The sequence below is a fragment of the Uranotaenia lowii genome, unplaced genomic scaffold, assembly GCF_029784155.1.
Source record: "Uranotaenia lowii strain MFRU-FL unplaced genomic scaffold, ASM2978415v1 HiC_scaffold_480, whole genome shotgun sequence".
NCBI lineage: Eukaryota > Metazoa > Arthropoda > Insecta > Diptera > Culicidae > Uranotaenia > Uranotaenia lowii.
Genome location: NW_026598401.1, coordinates 11,986 through 29,159, shown reverse-complemented (window position 1 = coordinate 29,159; position 17,174 = coordinate 11,986). Strand labels below are relative to the sequence as shown.

Genomic DNA, 17,174 nt, shown 5'->3' with positions numbered 1-17,174 from the left:
GGTCTCTAGAGACAACTTGACGCGCCGCCAGTTGCTGTGGCGTAATCATGCGACCTGTAGCATGAGGAAATCCTTTACCCAAATCTGCTGACACTGTTGGTGGAACTGTAGGCGGGTGCTGCTCGGATGCTTGCCAAGCACACGGCTGTACATTCAAACCAAAGTTCGGATGCCTGACTGGGTTGTTGATAAAGACTCCTCCCTGAGGGTGCGCAAACTGATAATCAGCACCAGATGACGGCATGTCAGGAATATTTGGAAAATACATCGTCCCGTAGGGGTTATTCATCACTGGAAATCCAGGGAACTGCGACGAGCTCGGCGGTGGCAATGTTAGCGGATTCACTGGTACAGGTGGAACTGGATTCTGAGCCACTGGCGGAAAACGTGGATTCGAATCAAGATAATTGCTCCTTGGGCCCGGTGCTATAGCTGGGGGAGGATTTCTTACTGGAATCTCTGCTTGTTTTGGCGCAGTGCTTGGTTGAATCTGTTGACCTGATTGAATTATTGCTTGCATTCTTTGCCGCTCCTCTCGCTGTTGGATGGCGGGATGTGGGTTCGCACTTGGAGCCACTGTCTCGGGTTTCTGCTGGACTGGGGTAGAAGTATGCACGAATCCGCATTGTTGTTCCACCCAACCGGCGATACTTCGATGACTTTTTCCTCCTACGCTACGATCACATCCTTCATTGAGCTCTTCCAGAGCTATTTCTGCTTCTAGCTGCTGCTTTCTAGCAAGAAATTCGCGATCCCGTTCCGCTTTTTGATCCTCCAAATCCTTTTGCTCTTTCAGGTGCCTCAAACGAAGATGAGCAATAGCATTGACTGAGACGACTGATCCGGCATTCGAATTAGACGAGGATTGAAGTCTTCCGAAATTTCGATCGTCCTGTCTCCCACTAATTGGACCGGTGGTATTATCATCACGATCGGCCGCGCGAGCAGAAGCAAATGTTGTGCGTGCTTCGGGCGAGTTTACGTTGCCGGTTTGAGTCGAATTAACTGCGTTGTGACTAGCTACGCATCTGCAGCAGAGCCAGCTTCGATCGGCTATTGTAGCCGTAACACCGGCGCATCCATAATGTTGCCATTGGGAACACTCGTCACAAGCGACCATGCTCTGCGCTGAATCCGGGCGGCGACATGTCACGCAGCTGTACAGCTCTCCGGTAGGGCCTTCCATCATCGGTTCCAGGTTTAGGTTGCTCGTTGCAGCTTTATTTTCGAGATTTGTGGGAAATAAAAACTGTTCCGTAGTACGTTGTATGCGAACGAACTCGACTGTAAATACATTTTATTATTAAATGATGAATGTAAACAATCTTTTATGAACTTACAAATAAGTTTCGCCGTTTACCCTAAGCTCTAGCTCTGGCAACCCTAAACCGTCGGATATCACCGGCTATTTGAAGCTAATGGACGAAAATCATATTTATCTTCGGGTAAATAAAAAGTACACTTGCGTACTTACGCTTTTTCTTTCCTACCGCTCTAATTGAGCTCAACCCGGTACACCTAACCGGAACAACCGAACGGTCACTCAAACTATTAAAGGAAATACAATATTTTAGTGGAAAATTGCGCAGTAAGGAATTTCTATCACCTAACCTCTTCCGACTCACTGAACCGCGAGCACTCAAATCACGCGCAACAAGCAAAATAGATTCCACCTACTAGAAAGAATACGTTAAAAGAATGATCGGAACAACGAGTAATCAATACATACGGTTTTCTCAAAAAAACTATTCACTAAAAACTAACTAACTGCCAGGTCAGGAAAAAACGTGTCGCAGTTTCGATCAATTTTCTAAAAATGACAATTCCTTTTCGGCGCCAACGCGTTGACGTTTGTCCGATCCCGTACCAAGGTTGCCAGTTGTGCTAACAATAATAATTATTAATCTTGGATGAAAAAATGATTCAGTATGATTACGATTTTACGAAATAAATATTTTTAAAGCGATTTATTTCCACATCTACTCACCCCCCGCGTGACAAAACCGAATATTTTTTCCCGTTAGCTCACTTTTTACCGGCGGCTATTCGCGAATGCCAATATGCGATTCTTTTTATCAGCGCGATTGTTTTATCACTTAAAAAATGCAGTTTGAGTAAAAGCCGTACAAGTGTCAAATGCCTTAACATCAATCGCGAATATTAAATGTTTAAATAAATAAAATTTTAAAATAATTAACTAATAATTTTGCTTCAACATTGACATAATGTATAGTATTTTTATCTTTTATTAAATTTAAAATATTAAAAAAAAACTAAAATTTAAAGCTTGATATTTTTTAGCTAGCCTTTAATTTTCCTAACATTTTTCACTGAATCGTTGAAAGCCGTTTTATTTATCGAAAGGAAAAGTTCAAATTGATAAAAATAATTTAATATTTCTCGTTAACTGTTTGAATACATTTGAATCTTAAACTTAAACCCCATCTAGAGCTTGAAACCCATTTTTTTAACAGAATAATCTTTCCTCAACACTTGAGCAATATCAGATGAACTTGTCTCTACAAAAAAGTAATAATCGAACGTTGTGTATGTAATAGAATAGTAAGGTACTCACATCTACACGTGGTCGTCGAGGTCAAACTTGTGCTTTCCTTTCATTCTTATACATTCGGCGGTACACACAGATCATAGGGCACGTTCCATTCCATGTTCCACAATTTGATACCGAAAACCTGTTTGGTCACAAGTTCCATCAAAGCTGCAGCTACAACCTATCGGTTCCATTTGCTTCGAGGGAGAACACTTGCAACTCTCACTTCCGAAATGAGTCTGGAGCAAGCGAAAAAGATAGCCGCCTTCAAAGCAGTTGACGAATACGTCCGGAATAACACGGTTGTTGGAGTTGGCAGCGGGTCGACGGTTGTGTACGCCGTACAGCGGCTTGCGGAACGGGTTAGCAAGGAAGGTTTGAAGCTCGTTTGCATCCCCACCAGCTTCCAGGCCAGGCAACTGATCATCGAGCACGGTCTGGTGCTCGGCGATTTGGAACAGCATCCGACTATTGACTGTGCCATCGATGGGGCGGATGAGGTGGACGCCAACATGGTCCTCATCAAGGGTGGTGGTGGGTGTTTGCTGCAGGTGAGCTGTGAAAAGAGATTTTTTTGTTGAATAATATTCTAATGATTTTTACATTTTCTGTAGGAAAAAATCGTAGCCTCATGTGCAAAGCAACTTATCGTTATAGCCGATTACACTAAGGATTCCAAACTGCTTGGACAACAGTATAAAAAGGGAGTCCCGATTGAGGTTGTACCAATGGCATATGTTCCAATTAAAAACAAAATCACTTCGACCTACGGAGGTAAAATGGTTCTGCGAATGGCTGTAGCTAAGGCTGGTCCCGTCGTAACGGACAATGGTAACTTTATACTCGATTGGCATTTCCCAACCTCTGAGGATATCAATTGGGATATGGTCAATCGGGATATCATGATGATTCCGGGTGTCGTCGAAACCGGCCTATTTGTAAAGATGGCTACAAAAGCATATTTTGGACTGGCCGATGGATCGGTCATCGAAAGAAGTGCCTAAACTTGCAGAAACGTAGCATCTCACTCACAAAATTTATTCCATTTGCTACTAGTAATCGATGTTTTTTTTATTAAGTTTAAGTCTAACAAATAAATAAACAAAAATAATTAAAAACAATGTTTGATTGTTTTTGTCTTTTATCTTCGAATCGCTGATCTGAGTCCTCTTATGGCCAACAAAAGTTAGATGATGATGATGATGGTTTCGCATGTCATATAATTGGTTCAAAAAGCTATAACTCTAAGGTAATGGTTCCCTGTTCCATTCGACGATGATGAGTACCAGAACCAGGGAATGATGAACAAGCTCTAGGATTCACAGCTACTAACACATCTAGTAGAAAAAACTCGAATCTGGTAGAAATCGGAGATCACAAACGCGCAAAATTTGCTGCTGCTTAGAATGACTTTTTGTTGCGTTCCGGTAGCAGTGATTCCTTGGCATAGTTGAACAACGAAAGCAGACCAAGCTTCTTTCGGCTCGAGAAATAGTTGGTAACGACGTCGTTATCGCCTGTGAGGATTGAACAAGGATTAGTTTATCATCGTTTGTTCATGAGAGAAAACTTACTGAGCAACGGTGTCCTTTCGTTGCTGGTCGGTAGAATGTTATCATTGGCCGATAACGACACAAACAGCGCAAATGGTACCAACCATAGGCAAAGAGTAAAGTAAGCCATCACCTGTAAAAAGTAGAAAAGAAAATTGATGCGCTATTTCGAGTTAAATTCAATGGCTAATTCAATTATCAAACCTCGGTAAAAGCATGATACTGGTGTTGGAAGTAGATAAACGCCAGGTAGTGATTAACGAGCAGTAAAATCAACGCTCCCAAAAAGCTCGGCGATAGGAACCGTACGTAGGGGAAATTCTTCAGGATTGCGGCGTGCATAGCCTGAGCACCGAGCCCGCATAGCACCATGGCCCAGGAAAAGTTTTCCGTAAAGATGAACAGACCATAGAGGGCGACCGATCCCACAACCATCCACGTGATGATCCGTTTGGCCAATACCGTGTACTCTTCGACCAGTTCGGCCAGGTAGTACAAACCGGCAGCTGAAAGAAGCGTTTCCCATTAGCAGTTTGACTTTTTCCTGTACAAATTCATATTTTCCACTTACCAATCGACACTGTTACGAAGCATATTTGCACCACCAATGAAAAATAACTCAAAATGCCTAGCAAACTCATCTTTGAATCCTTCTCAATAAGCCGTTCGACAAGTAGTTTATTCCAAAGATAGACGACAGTTGTATCCTTACGCTAAACACCTCCAGTAGAACAGCAAAAAGGCTACAAATGCATTTTTTCGTTCGACAATAACTGCGTTTGCGGATACTTTGACGATGTGGAACCAAAATAAATCTATTTTGGCTGGGTGAATCGAATTTTCAGCGACGACGCCTGATGAAAAATCAAAACAACACGCCGCCCGACGCTACTACTGATGCGTCGTCGTTGTCAATTCGTCATCGATGGTCTGATGGCTGCCTGCGATGATGACTGTCTGTTGGTAGAGAAGTTATGGAAAACAAAGATTGAAACTCCGCTCACAGCCTTTAGCACATCGGTATAATTTATGCTGTTATCGCTGTGTTATGCTGTTTTAGTTTATGTCTTGTGTAGGGTAAGACACGACAAGCCACCAAATCCTTTGATTCTCACGTATATTGTTTCTATCTTGACCTCCACCACTTTGCCCATACTGATATCTCGCTAACAATGAACCAATTTAAAAATTAATTAAAACAACTTATCGTTAACTTATAAATCTTTCATTGAAACCGTAACATCCCGCATGTAGCCCAAGGCACTTTGACGAAATTTCATTGAGAGATTCTTGACAAATAAGCGAGAATATCCCTTTCTCATCTTAGCCTTCTACTGTCTGCACTGTAGACAATTATCTGTGATCGCTCATCCTAAACTCACCATCTTGCTAGATTCTGAACTGATAACGTCGCAAAAGACAACATAGGAACTAACTTCTTGCCGGTTGGCTAAAGTTATTTCATTTACAGAAGAAAAAAACATGTTAGGCCCACTTCAGTACTTATATCGTTATTAACAAGCCTCTGTAAAGATTCTAGAGTGCAGTGGAACAACCACTAATAATGATACATGTACAAATTTAATTAAGAAAATAAATAGGTGAGTTAACAGTTCTGACGGCCTCATCCAGTTCACAAGATGCTACTTAAAGGACGACAATGTTTAACATTGGCGAAACGATATCTGACCACCCAAATTCCATATGTGCAAGGACAATCGCCAGCGCCTAAAATCAGAGAATACTTCTACTACATCGACCACGAGGGGATGGTGAGTTTTAATTTATTTTTTAGATGATAATTAACGCAAGAATAAAACTACTATTAACATACCTTGTCAAGCAGCTCTTCCTCGACGACGCTCGGATTAAAAACTTCACGTCCTGCTTCAAGGAGAAACAGTTTCTGGAGTTTTTCTTCAAACGTATCCGCCTGAACGATGGCGAACGGTACCGGGATGACTTTCCGTTCGTTTCCCTGTGTGGTCGGGAAAGGAACTACATCCGCTGCGACGATGTACCGATAGTTTTCACGCATATTTTTAAAACGCCCGGTAAGGGTTTAACGTTCAATCTCTTTTCTTTGAACCGCTGACGATATCTTTTCACTTCAGATTGCTCAGAAAAACTTAGCTACGGACACGCCGGTGATATTCTACACGTTCCTTGGGAGCCCAGCCGAATATTTATGTTTCCAACTAGTGGCCGGGTGTATCATCCGGCGCCGGAACGGTATGGATCAGTAGGGTTAGTTCGGTCTCGGCTGTCCATCGAATTGAGCAAAAATTTCAGATTTTCTAATGGCGAGGAAAGCCCGCCAACACATTTCACCTGGGATTCAGTTGAGCATGAACTGGACATGGATTGGTGGAAAAGCACATATATTAGTCAGCGTGAAGAACCGATGGAATAGTTCGAATAGTTTAGAAAGAATTAAAATGACTGTTTTAAGGAAAAAAAAGTATCACAATGTTTGATTTTTGCTAGCGGGCAAGTTGTTTGATTCAGGGCCGAAATTAAAAGTGCCACCCTTCACAAAGGTTTTGTTAATCGGCGACGATAGTCCTTCGGTTGTTCTGTTTCTCCTGGATGGGCCCTCGTAGGGAGCGTACTGATCCAAAGACTGCTGGATCTCATTGACGAAAATCTTCTCCTTCTCTTTTTTGTCTTTTTTCTCTCGTTCTTTCAACTTTCGTCTGATTCGCTGTGCTCGGGACTTTTTCTTCTTACCCTCGAGTGGAACCGGCTTCGGTGGTGGACGTTTTGGTTTCAACCTTTCCCGAGGAACAAGCCTCTCAACATTGTGCCAGTGAGGAAAGGTGCACGGCATCAGAGTTAACTCTCGGTGCATTTTGGTGATGACATTTCTATCAATCGGTATCCACTCGTACTCCTCCAATGCGCACCGTTCGAATTCAACCTTTGCGTAGTATTCCTTCAGGTTCAACGATGCGCCGGAATCTGCGGATATTTAAAAGGTTTGAAGCTTATAAAAAATAGCTCAACCAACAAATAACTTACCGGCAGGTTTTGAAGCATCGTTCGAAAGTATGTTGACGGTTTCCGGATTCTTCACATCGTGCTGCATCAGATGCCGCCCGGGTGGAAAGTTCAACAGAATCTTCAAAGTCTGCCAGAGGCTGGTGATGAGCGTCCTCGGTTCAATGTTGTGCAATCGCCTCAACTCCTCCTCGATATCCTTGAGCTCGAGATAGTGATTGGAAATGATTGAGCTGTTAACGGGATTTATCCGCAGCCGAAGCGTTTTCGAATTGGGCCGCAAAAGTTGCCGGGTCCATTCACGAATCAGTTCAGATTTGGTCATTTGTTCTGCCCCAAACTCTGCCTGATATTCCATTTTAATGGAAATGTTAAAATGGAACTTAATTTTACGATGGCTTTCGTAAAAATCTGTGTGCGATTTAACCAGGAATCGGTATTGTTCATCACCGTCTTGTAGCTTCCAAAGACGTAGAAAACTGTCTTTTTGAGGAGTATCGGTAGGCTGCAATTTAGCTTCAATATTTTTCATGTAACAATCAAATTCGACCGGTTGGAATTCAGCCGAACTTAACTGAACCTTATCGGCTTTATCCATTGGTAGTTGAAGCTCATCTTTCTTGATAAGTTTAGTAAATGTTCTGACTAGATATTTATGGCCTTTTAAATTTCGTTCGCCTGTTAACATTTTTGTGGGTTGAAGCTGTTTTCCTAAAAATATTACTTTTCTACCAGCAACGTAAGATATTTCAAACGGAATCATCCATTGTCTCTGATGATCATTTATGTTATCCAACAAGTCACAAAAAGTTCCAGAAGAAAGAACAAACCTTAAATCATTATCTTGCTCAAGAATACCTCGAACAAGCTTCGGATCATCGATTTGTTGCATCTTGATTTGATCTTCGTAAAACTTAGCCATTACACGATCACTCCTTCGCAAAGTGCTTCGCGAAAATAGATGCTCCGTGAAAAGATGTCGAACTGCACCTAACTCCACGGCCTCATCCGATACCGGCTCAAATTGCACATTTCGCTCACATTGAGCGTGTCTCAGCCACATCACAGCTGTCGTCAAGTAATATCTACTATCCGGTATACTTTCCAGAAGTTTCCTAATCTTCTCCCGCCAAATAGATACAACCAATGTATTCAGCTCCTGCGGTATCGTCCTCTTTCTGCTAACGAGATTTGTGTTGAAGAGATTTTTAACGAAACTTTCAAACAAACCACGTTCCGTCTCTAGCTTTACAAACATCTTGCAGAACTGTGAGTATGCTTCCCTGTCTTCCGGTGAATCGAAAGGCAGCCGCATGTTCATTCGATTCAACACCGCTAAACAGTGCTGATGCTCGGCTCGGGACAGTCTGGATCCGCTGGGAAAGTGATCATAGAATTGGACCGATTTTGTCGTATCAATTTCGAGCTGCTTAACTTCCTGCCCGGTGCGAGGATCGATCGGTAGGTTCAGCGAGATCTGTGGCTCTTCGAAAGTGTCTCCCAACTGGTGCACCGCATCTGTTTCATTGATGTGCAGGTTGAAAATGTCCTCTTCGTATCGGGAAAAATCGATAGCGAAAGATTCCAACATTCGTTGTTCGCAGCGACGGTGGTGCTTGGACCTGAAAATAAAAGAAAAAAAATAGCAGGAGGTGTAAAGCGAAACATGTTCTTCTAAATGTGACTTTGAATTTTTACAAGTAATCTGTTTAAAATAACTACAGGTATTAAAATTTAATTTTGGCAACCCTAATTTTTAGGACCAACAACCGAAACAATCTACAACAAAGCAAGAAAAAAATTGTAGAACATGGGTTTCGTCTGATGGTTTACTCAACATTCATATCCAGGAAAATTGTGGGAACATAAGGGACAGTTAAATTAATACTTACCACTCCAGTCTCAGATATGACTGCATTTTTTGCAGAATTTAATTTTAATTATCCGCCGACCATCAACAAGCACCGTATTTTTCGTTTTTTTTTTTTCAAGTAAACTGGGTTGCCAAATTGAGCTATTTTACTAATTTTTATCGTTTTTAGTTTTCATCGCATTATGTGCACTGTAAAATATCTTTGAAAAACATCACGTGAAAATTATTCTTTCGTTCAGTTTGGTTCCTAGCTGATGGTGTGGGTGGAACAGCTGCTTTTTGTTTGTACATAAACAGGGATCCCCGCGATCCTGGATTTTAACGGAATTCCTTTTGCACCAAGTTCCTTGGTCCCAGCCCACAAGTTCTGCGGGCCGAAGTTATTCCGGAAATGAATCGCTTCGAGTTCTGCCAGGCAAGGTTGTCCGAGAATGAATCGTTCGTGGCCAAGGAACGGGCCATAAAACTTTACGACGGAAATGAAAAGGTAAGGGAAAACCAATGTTTATGTAAGCAGGGATTTCCTAAAATCTCGAAACTTGCAGACGTCGTTCGAGGATGGTGAGGTGGTCTTGACGACGCACCGTTTGCTGTGGGGTCGTAACGGTGAAATAGCTCGGGGTGGAAACGCGCTCTCCTTGCGATTGAAGTATGTGCAATCCTTCGACGAGGAAGAGGCCAGCTCAATGTTGTTCGGCCGTAAAAAGCGAATAATATTGCGTCTAGGGCCGCTCCTTCCGGATAAAGCTCCCGGACCGATGGATTACAGCGTTGCATCGTTTGTTAAAATATCTGGGAAGAACGGCGTCGAGCCGGCATTTGTACAGGCTTTGCACGAGACTGTTGGTGCGAGGGTTTGGGCCGTTACCGAGGGTGAAACATCGGAGGGAGTATCCAGCACTGCCACAAAGCGTGTATTACGAACCGGTATTACGGGCATCGAGAGAAATCTGGTCGAGAAACAGAAGCAAACTGATGAGAACATCAATATGGCGTTCAAGGACTTGGGAAAGCTGATGGAAATGGCCAAAGATATGGTGGCTATTTCGAAGGTAGTTAGTACCAAAATCCGTGAACGACACGGAGAAATATCAGAAGATGAAACGGTGCGGTTCAAGTCATATCTGATGAGTCTAGGTATAGACGATCCAGTGACGAGAGATGGCACTAGAAGTAATTCTGAGTATTTCATGAAACTTTCACAGCAATTATGTGAAATGCTTTTGGATCCAATTTCGGTAATTAACACCTAAGACATTCCAAAATTCTAGAAATATGTCTTGCTTTTTTCAGGAATCCGGTGGCATGATGTCTATGGCGGACGTTTATTGTCGAGTCAATCGAGCACGTGGTTTAGAGTTGCTGTCTCCTGAGGACCTCATAGAAGCGTGCAAGCTTATGTCCGGGCCTATTAAACTGCGTCAATTTCCCAGTGGTTCTATCGTACTACAGCTAGACAATCATGACGATGAACTGTTGTCGCAAGAAACAGCTGAACTAGTCGAAAAGCTGAAATCGGTCAGCGCAGACGAGTTGGCCCGGGTGGTAGGAATTTCTCTATTGTTGGCAAACGAGCGACTTCTAACAGCCGAAGCGCTAGGAAAACTTTGTCGTGACGAATCCATCGAAGGCCTTCGCTTTTATCCTAATTTATTCCTTCAATAAAGCCATGTATTCAGGTCTGAAGTGTAATCCTTAGCTTGAGAAGAATCTGCGTCAAAGTTGAGAATTCTCAAATCGTGATCGGTCACTACGAACAGCTGGCTACAATCGGACGCTAAACTGTAAACGGGCGAATAGTGGGAAACATTTTTCGAAGAGAAATACATCTGCACGCATCGTTTCGGGACCCGCAGATCGTACAAATTAACCCGGAAGTTATATTTCATCCCACAGAGTACTGCATTGGCGCCATCGTAATCCAAGCAGTATACGGAAGCGTCATACGGATCCACCCAAACCGCTTCGTCTTTGTTTGTCCGGGTATCGACGACTCGAAAAGTTGTATCAAAATTACCCGTCAATATGGTGTTTGAATCTTTCCAGGTCAGTTGATACACCGCCCGACTGGGAGATTCCATTTGTGTGGTGCTCCCGCTGAAAGCAAATTTGAAGGGTTAATTTATCACCTCTTTTTAACGAACATTATTTGTACCTTTCCACATCAATCAATCTTAAAGCACTTTTATCTGGGTCGTGGTATTTCCCAGCAGCCAATCGCGCACCCCCATCGGGACATAACTTAATTGTTTGATAAGCTTCTCCGACGATCCGTTTTGGTTCCAGCCTCCAATCTTCATAATCCCTTTCCGTAAAAAATCCGGTGCTTCTCGTTTTGGTAGAGTACACAAAATGTTGTCCCTCAAAATCAACGGCCGTAATAAAGTCATCAGCCAGTTGCTCGCTTCGGTATTGTCGGGTATTGAAATCATACAAAAAACAAGTCCCATCAGATCGACCCCCGAACAGTCGCGCCTTTTTCTTGACTACCCAATTGATATCCGGTTCTTTCTCCGAACAGATCGTCCATGTTGGTCGATCTAGCAACATACGTCCATTCGGTGTCCGCTGATGGGCTCGAAACTGACCCTGATCGGTAACGTACAGCCACCGTCTTTCGAGGATTATTTGCGGAAAGTAAAGCAACCGATGGTAGAAAAAGTATTTTTCCGAATAACGCCCTTGGCGCCAGTTCGCTTCCAAGCTGATACGTTTACGGTAGTCAAAGTTGAACAGATCTCGGCGTGCTTCCGGTCGGTGCCGATGTCCGGTCCGAAGTAAATCCGCACTCAACCGAGAGTAAACGTAGCATCGAACGACTGTCCTAAAACGGTGACAAGTTCGATGCAGGTTATCGAGATCATCCAGAGGGAGGTAGCCAAATATGCAGGCCAGGACGTCATCGTTTAAATCGCATATTGTTAAGGGTGATTGGGTTCCTTTAGCTGCCATCTGCATTATGTTTTGAAATAGGAATCTATGAGCTGCGATGATTACGAAAGTTTTATTCGAACTTACCGATTCTAAGCAGATTTATCAGCGAATAAGGCGGAAACAAACATTTAACAATAATTTTAACAGCTTTGTTTAAAAGGTTTTTTTGCAATCGTCGGACAAAACCAAAGAAAAACGTGCGTCGCAAATGATAAGGAGAACAAAACGATACACCCCCGCATGCACGCACAGCCTGCTAGTTTTGTTCATTTTTTTCTGCTTTTCAAACAAAATGCAGTGGTGCCATTTTTTTCCGGTGTGGGTTTGGATTTGTAAGGTACCTTAGGGTCAGTTGAGCTGATCTATGAAGATTAAATCTTACAGTAAATTTTACAGTTCAGGTGAACTTCATATGCCACTAAGGGTTTAAAATGCTAAGAACTTGTTTTCTATTCAATATTTAGCTTCAAAGTTTTTTAGCGATTTTTTATCGATGCCAGCGTTCGTAAATTATCAACAAACTGTATGCAAAACTTTTGGAAGGTAATTGACATCTACCAAAACATTGATCGACTGACGGCGTGTTCGTAAATTGATTTTTTCTATCGAAGTGATTTTTTTTTATCGATGCTGGCGTTCGTAAATTCCAAACAAACGTATGCAAAAGCATATGGAAAGTGATTTGACATCAACCAAACAAATCAATCGACTGATGCATGCCCCAAAAAAATCAATTTACGAACGCGCCGTGAAAATCAATCGTCAATATTTAATTACCAGTATAAGTCTGGGGGAGGAAGACTGAAATTTTCTGCATCGTTTTCTGCATCGTTTTTTTACTGTTCGGCAAAAAGCCAGCAATTGTTGAAAAGATTTGTAATCGTTCAAATTTTAACTTTAGATGATCAGTTTCATGTTGCGAGTCATGTAACTCAGTTGTTTGGGTGCTAAATTTAGATTTAGCTAAATTTTTAGAACAACAATTAATCAAATCATTTTTATTTATCAGCTTCTAAACTTTGACGAAATTTGAGCGATTTAATACGCCATATCATACCAGAATTTTCCAGAGCAAAACAATACCTAATTAAATCATTGTTTTATATAAAACAAGTGCTTTTCAGCATCAAACAAGTTCTTTTAAAAATCACTAAATAAGAAAGTAAAATTTTGAATCTCCGCACTGGTCGGTAGATTGATGAGAGAAATTTGACGTTTGAAAGATTTTTTTCTTTTTTTAATCAGTCTTCCTCCCCCAGGTATAAGTCAACTTTTTAATTATAACTATGTTTTTATCACAAATTGCAATTTTTTGGACAAATTCAAGTTGAATCTAATCTCAGTGTATGCGATGATTTTATTCCTTTTCGTTCAATTTTTATAACGCTCGATGGCATCACTGGCAATGTTTTGGTTCAATACTTGACGAAAGGCGGCCATTTTTGGATTTTTAAAAACAATGACTCATTTATGAGCAGCTTCCTTCCACACGCAAAAAAACCTAGATTTTTTAGAAAAAGTTCATTTAATCGGTACGCAAGTTGTACTAAGTGGTGCAAGTGTGATCAGAGTACACAATTATAATAAAATTGATCGGAGCGAAACCCAGGAAACCTTCGGCGAAGTCCTCTCGATAAAGACAAGCTACCGAGAGGAAAGCAGCAAACACAAAAGTTGGCGTTTATAGATCGTTTCACAACACTATCGGAATGAATCAGCAGGAACGCCAGTTGATTCTACGCCAGGTTGACCAACTGGTGCAGAATACCAGGTATCAAGTGTTACGCAACGAATGCTACCAGCGGCGGATGATTTCGGATGCTATGATCGCAATTATCGAGGTGAGTGTATTGCGTCTCACAAAATTGGGCTTCTAGCAGCATACTTTCGTTCTGGTGGAAGACCAAATTATTGGTTCTTTGTTACACTGAACCAAATCAGGAAATAAAATTTACTGGGTCATTTCATTAATTTTTAATGTTAATCGCTCAGATACAAAGTAATGATTTATCCAGTACAAGTTATTGGAAAATCCTATAAATTCTACAAATGTATTATGTTGATGAAAAACATACTAAAAAGTATAGGAAAATCTAATGAATACCATGAGCCTAATAATCCTAATCAAATATATTAGAAAATTCATTTCTTTTCACATATTTATTTGTAAATAGTTTATATATTTTGCCCGCAATATCAAAAACCGTACCGTACCGTAAATCGTCAAAAATATTTGGTTCCGGATACGTTCATAATCATGATTTGTACCGTGTCTTTGCTTGTTTAGAATGACAACAAACGATTTTAGAAAGATATGTACGTTAATGATCATAGACCGAATGAAAAAAATCGTGCATCTGGGTAAAGTGTGCCTTATTTGCTGCTGGTGTCACATATAGAGAAAAAAAACACGAGGCATCTGAGCCTACGGTTCCGGAAAATCCTTCAATTTGACCAGAAAAATTATAAAAAGCCAAAGAAGCACTGAAGAATAAGTGCACCGGGGAACACGGCAACGCAAGCAATGAAGGTAAGTGAAGCAGCTTTCTTGTTTGGCGGAAATTTTCATTTTTTCAACCCTCAGTACAGATGCAAGGACAAACATCACCCCCACCGTAGCGGTTCCGCCAAACAAGGTAAAACTGGGCCGCGTAGATGCGGCAGTGGAAGCACCTATAATCGTCGGAGAAATTAAATTGTGAGAAACAACTCAATTGCGGTACTGGAGACGGCATCGGCAGCGAACATTCGAATTTGGCGGTGGTGGCAGCGAAAAAAAAAACTGTTATTCCGATAGACTCGAATTTCCAGAATTGTGCGAAAGGGACCGGTTCTAAGGCACTGTTGGCTCACCCACAGATTCCATCTGTTGGCTGTAGAAGTTGTAAGTTTTGTAAAAACCAATAAGTTTTGAAAATATTAATACTATTTATGGTTTTTTTTTCAAGGTTGAATCTGATGTCTCTGGATCAGCGGAATCGGTCGAAAAAAGGTTTCCGTCCTCTAGAGAACTGAATCTTCAGGCATTGATTTGTGATATTGTGAAGAGTATTCTTCTTTTCCTTCAACATCGAACCTAAAGTAGATTAGACCCGATGCACCGAAATTGGCCGTCATATTTTGGTAATACCACCTTGCCGGACAAATATCGGAGCGCTTTGAAACAAGTAAACACTGGGCCGCGTAGAGGCGGCAGAAATAATAACATCACCGTACATGGTCATAATTTCAGCCTATAGGCTGAATCGTTAATTTATTTACATGTTTTTGGTGCGCTTTAAAACATTGCGGGCTTTAAAGATCTATGTATCGTTTTTCGGGTGTTCATTGTTAAACTCATCAAGGATTCGTGGCTGTTTTTTACACATGGTGGATCAAATACGAGATATCTCGTTTTTCCGCTTGCCACTAATGTGCTTCTCTCAGAAGCATAACTCAAATATCAGGAACTCAAGCATCATATAAACTAAAATTACCATGGCACATACATTTAATGTCATTTCATTTTTTCCTCTCTTTAGGATCGCATTCCTGACGATGCCTCTCGACACAAGAAACTTTTTGAAAAGATCACCAAACGGGGGCCAACGGCATTCCAGACATTGTTAGACATTTGCCAGCAAAATTTTCCGCCAGCATACGATTTGCTCAGAGGTGGATCGCCAGGTGCATCAAGCTCAACAAACAACCAAAATATAAATTCCAGCAATATGCTAAGCGTTAACGAGAAAAACGATGACTCCCAGTATCATTCCACGTATAATCCGAACCGTCATCGTTCTATTAGTGTCGGGCACCCGGGAGCTTCTGGACCTATGATTCCTCTTCAACAAAAAATGCATCGATTGTCCATCGGATCGCCTCGAAATTTTCCCTTGGAAGACGATTTGAAAAATAACAATGATCGTACCGACAAACCCTGTAAACATCTCGATGTGTTCCAAGATAAAGTAGAAGAACATCCCGGATTCAAAGTAGTGTTAACTAACAGACCTCCCAAAACCAAATATCTGGACGCCTATCCAATGCGGAGCCGAAATCGGGGGGTGGTGTTTATCCTCAACATTATCACTTATATCAATGACACCCATCCGAAGCGAAACGGTGCAGACGTGGACAAGGATAATTTGGTTTATCTTTTCCGACAGCTGGGCTTCACCGTGTTTTACTACGAAGATCTGTCGAGAGGGGACTTTATGGACTTGATGGAACAACTGAAAGCCTCCGATTATCTGTCAACCGAATGTTTCGCATTCTACGTTTTGGCGCACGGGAATCACACCAAGGGAAGGGACAAAATTTACTTGAACGATAATTCGGTCCTGTTTGTCGAGGAAATTCTACGACTTTTCAATAACACCGAATGCCCAAGGTTGATCCGGAAGCCAAAGTTGTTTTTCTTCTCCATTTGTCGGTAAGTGTTTTTATTCCAAACTGTACCTCATTAAGCTCATTTATTGCATTTCTTAAACAGAGGCGATCAAGCAGATATCGGTACTCTCAGACCTTCAGAGCATACTGAACGGGACGGAATGATCAATCCGAAAACGGATCCCCCCACAAATATGCCGACCTATGCGGATATGTTCATCTGCTTCTCGACTGTGCCAGGTTTTGCCGCCCACCGGGACAAATTCAAAGGGTCGTGGTTCGTAGAAAGTATGTGCGACGAGTGGGCCAAACATGCCCACGATACAGACGTGGAGCAGCTAATGAAGCTGGTCGGCAAAAACACCAGTATGTACCGAACCGAGCAAAACAATCTCCAGACGTTGGCCAGTGAGCAGCGCGGATTTTTCGACCTGCTGTATCTGAATCCGGGATACTACGCGGACTAAACAGGTGTGTCAGGTTGGTTACTCAATACAATAATAGCTCACCACTAGACTATTCCTACTCGCATTACCGTCCATTATCGATACCAAGCACTAACAATATGGGACTGTTTAGCGAGTGGGCACTAAAATTATCTTGACAATTTTCTCGAAGAGACATTGCAATCAAAACTGACACAGCTAGAAACAAGTGATAGCGTTTTGTATCATTAGATGATAGTTTATTTGTTACATTATTCCAAATAATTTTAAATCAAAACTCATAATAAAGTTTGAAAATCTATATTAGATATATCGAATGATTGTCACTTCCGAAAGTACATACAACGAGTTAGAAGTCTCAGAGAGAATTGGGAACAACGGGCGGAAGGTCAAAAGTGGAGCCTAAATTTGAACAATTCAACTAGAAATTTGACCAACAAGCATTG

At 41.6% G+C, this 17,174-nt stretch overlaps 8 protein-coding genes and 1 long non-coding RNA gene across 9 annotated transcripts; 5 read left to right on the top strand and 4 right to left on the bottom strand.

Annotated features, from left to right (window-relative positions):
- Nucleotides 1-16: 16 nt before the first annotated feature.
- LOC129760178 (actin-binding protein WASF2-like) lies at nt 17-1,186 on the bottom strand (the record flags this gene model as incomplete). Its single annotated transcript, XM_055757780.1, has 1 exon — nt 17-1,186. A coding segment is annotated over exon 1 (1,170 nt), but the record flags the coding sequence as incomplete, so codon positions are not given.
- A 1,090-nt stretch (nt 1,187-2,276) lies between these two features.
- LOC129760171 (ribose-5-phosphate isomerase) lies at nt 2,277-3,672 on the top strand. The gene is made up of 2 exons (XM_055757773.1): nt 2,277-3,102; nt 3,166-3,672. The coding sequence occupies exons 1-2, from the start codon at nt 2,668-2,670 to the stop codon at nt 3,553-3,555; spliced, it is 825 nt and encodes a 274-aa protein (XP_055613748.1). The 5' UTR covers nt 2,277-2,667; the 3' UTR covers nt 3,556-3,672.
- On the bottom strand, nt 3,563-5,061 carry LOC129760173 (protein TEX261). The gene is made up of 4 exons (XM_055757775.1): nt 4,676-5,061; nt 4,309-4,610; nt 4,126-4,237; nt 3,563-4,068 (listed from the first exon to the last, which is right to left on the bottom strand). The coding sequence occupies exons 1-4, from the start codon at nt 4,743-4,745 to the stop codon at nt 3,953-3,955; spliced, it is 600 nt and encodes a 199-aa protein (XP_055613750.1). The 5' UTR covers nt 4,746-5,061; the 3' UTR covers nt 3,563-3,952.
- A 417-nt stretch (nt 5,062-5,478) lies between these two features.
- Nucleotides 5,479-6,568, top strand: LOC129760172 (UPF0598 protein CG30010). The gene is made up of 3 exons (XM_055757774.1): nt 5,479-5,876; nt 5,951-6,158; nt 6,219-6,568. The coding sequence occupies exons 1-3, from the start codon at nt 5,745-5,747 to the stop codon at nt 6,515-6,517; spliced, it is 639 nt and encodes a 212-aa protein (XP_055613749.1). The 5' UTR covers nt 5,479-5,744; the 3' UTR covers nt 6,518-6,568.
- LOC129760168 (little elongation complex subunit 2) lies at nt 6,550-9,162 on the bottom strand. Its single transcript, XM_055757770.1, has 3 exons — nt 8,997-9,162; nt 7,126-8,726; nt 6,550-7,065 (listed from the first exon to the last, which is right to left on the bottom strand). Exons 1-3 carry the CDS (start codon nt 9,020-9,022, stop codon nt 6,569-6,571), a joined length of 2,124 nt encoding a protein of 707 aa, XP_055613745.1. The 5' UTR covers nt 9,023-9,162; the 3' UTR covers nt 6,550-6,568.
- Nucleotides 9,163-9,204: 42 nt separating this feature from the next.
- On the top strand, nt 9,205-10,657 carry LOC129760170 (vacuolar protein-sorting-associated protein 36). Its single transcript, XM_055757772.1, has 3 exons — nt 9,205-9,464; nt 9,523-10,215; nt 10,271-10,657. Exons 1-3 carry the CDS (start codon nt 9,369-9,371, stop codon nt 10,640-10,642), a joined length of 1,161 nt encoding a protein of 386 aa, XP_055613747.1. The 5' UTR covers nt 9,205-9,368; the 3' UTR covers nt 10,643-10,657.
- Nucleotides 10,519-12,178, bottom strand: LOC129760169 (F-box/WD repeat-containing protein 4). The gene is made up of 3 exons (XM_055757771.1): nt 11,996-12,178; nt 11,133-11,929; nt 10,519-11,074 (listed from the first exon to the last, which is right to left on the bottom strand). The coding sequence occupies exons 2-3, from the start codon at nt 11,927-11,929 to the stop codon at nt 10,636-10,638; spliced, it is 1,236 nt and encodes a 411-aa protein (XP_055613746.1). The 5' UTR covers nt 11,996-12,178; the 3' UTR covers nt 10,519-10,635.
- A 1,158-nt stretch (nt 12,179-13,336) lies between these two features.
- LOC129760175 (caspase Dronc) lies at nt 13,337-17,029 on the top strand. Its single transcript, XM_055757778.1, has 3 exons — nt 13,337-13,752; nt 15,433-16,325; nt 16,386-17,029. The coding sequence occupies exons 1-3, from the start codon at nt 13,621-13,623 to the stop codon at nt 16,747-16,749; spliced, it is 1,389 nt and encodes a 462-aa protein (XP_055613753.1). The 5' UTR covers nt 13,337-13,620; the 3' UTR covers nt 16,750-17,029.
- On the top strand, nt 13,823-15,421 carry LOC129760177 (uncharacterized). The gene is made up of 3 exons (XR_008740306.1): nt 13,823-14,441; nt 14,496-14,795; nt 14,860-15,421. It is a non-coding gene; the product is annotated as an uncharacterized LOC129760177 (long non-coding RNA).
- Nucleotides 17,030-17,174: the final 145 nt, after the last annotated feature.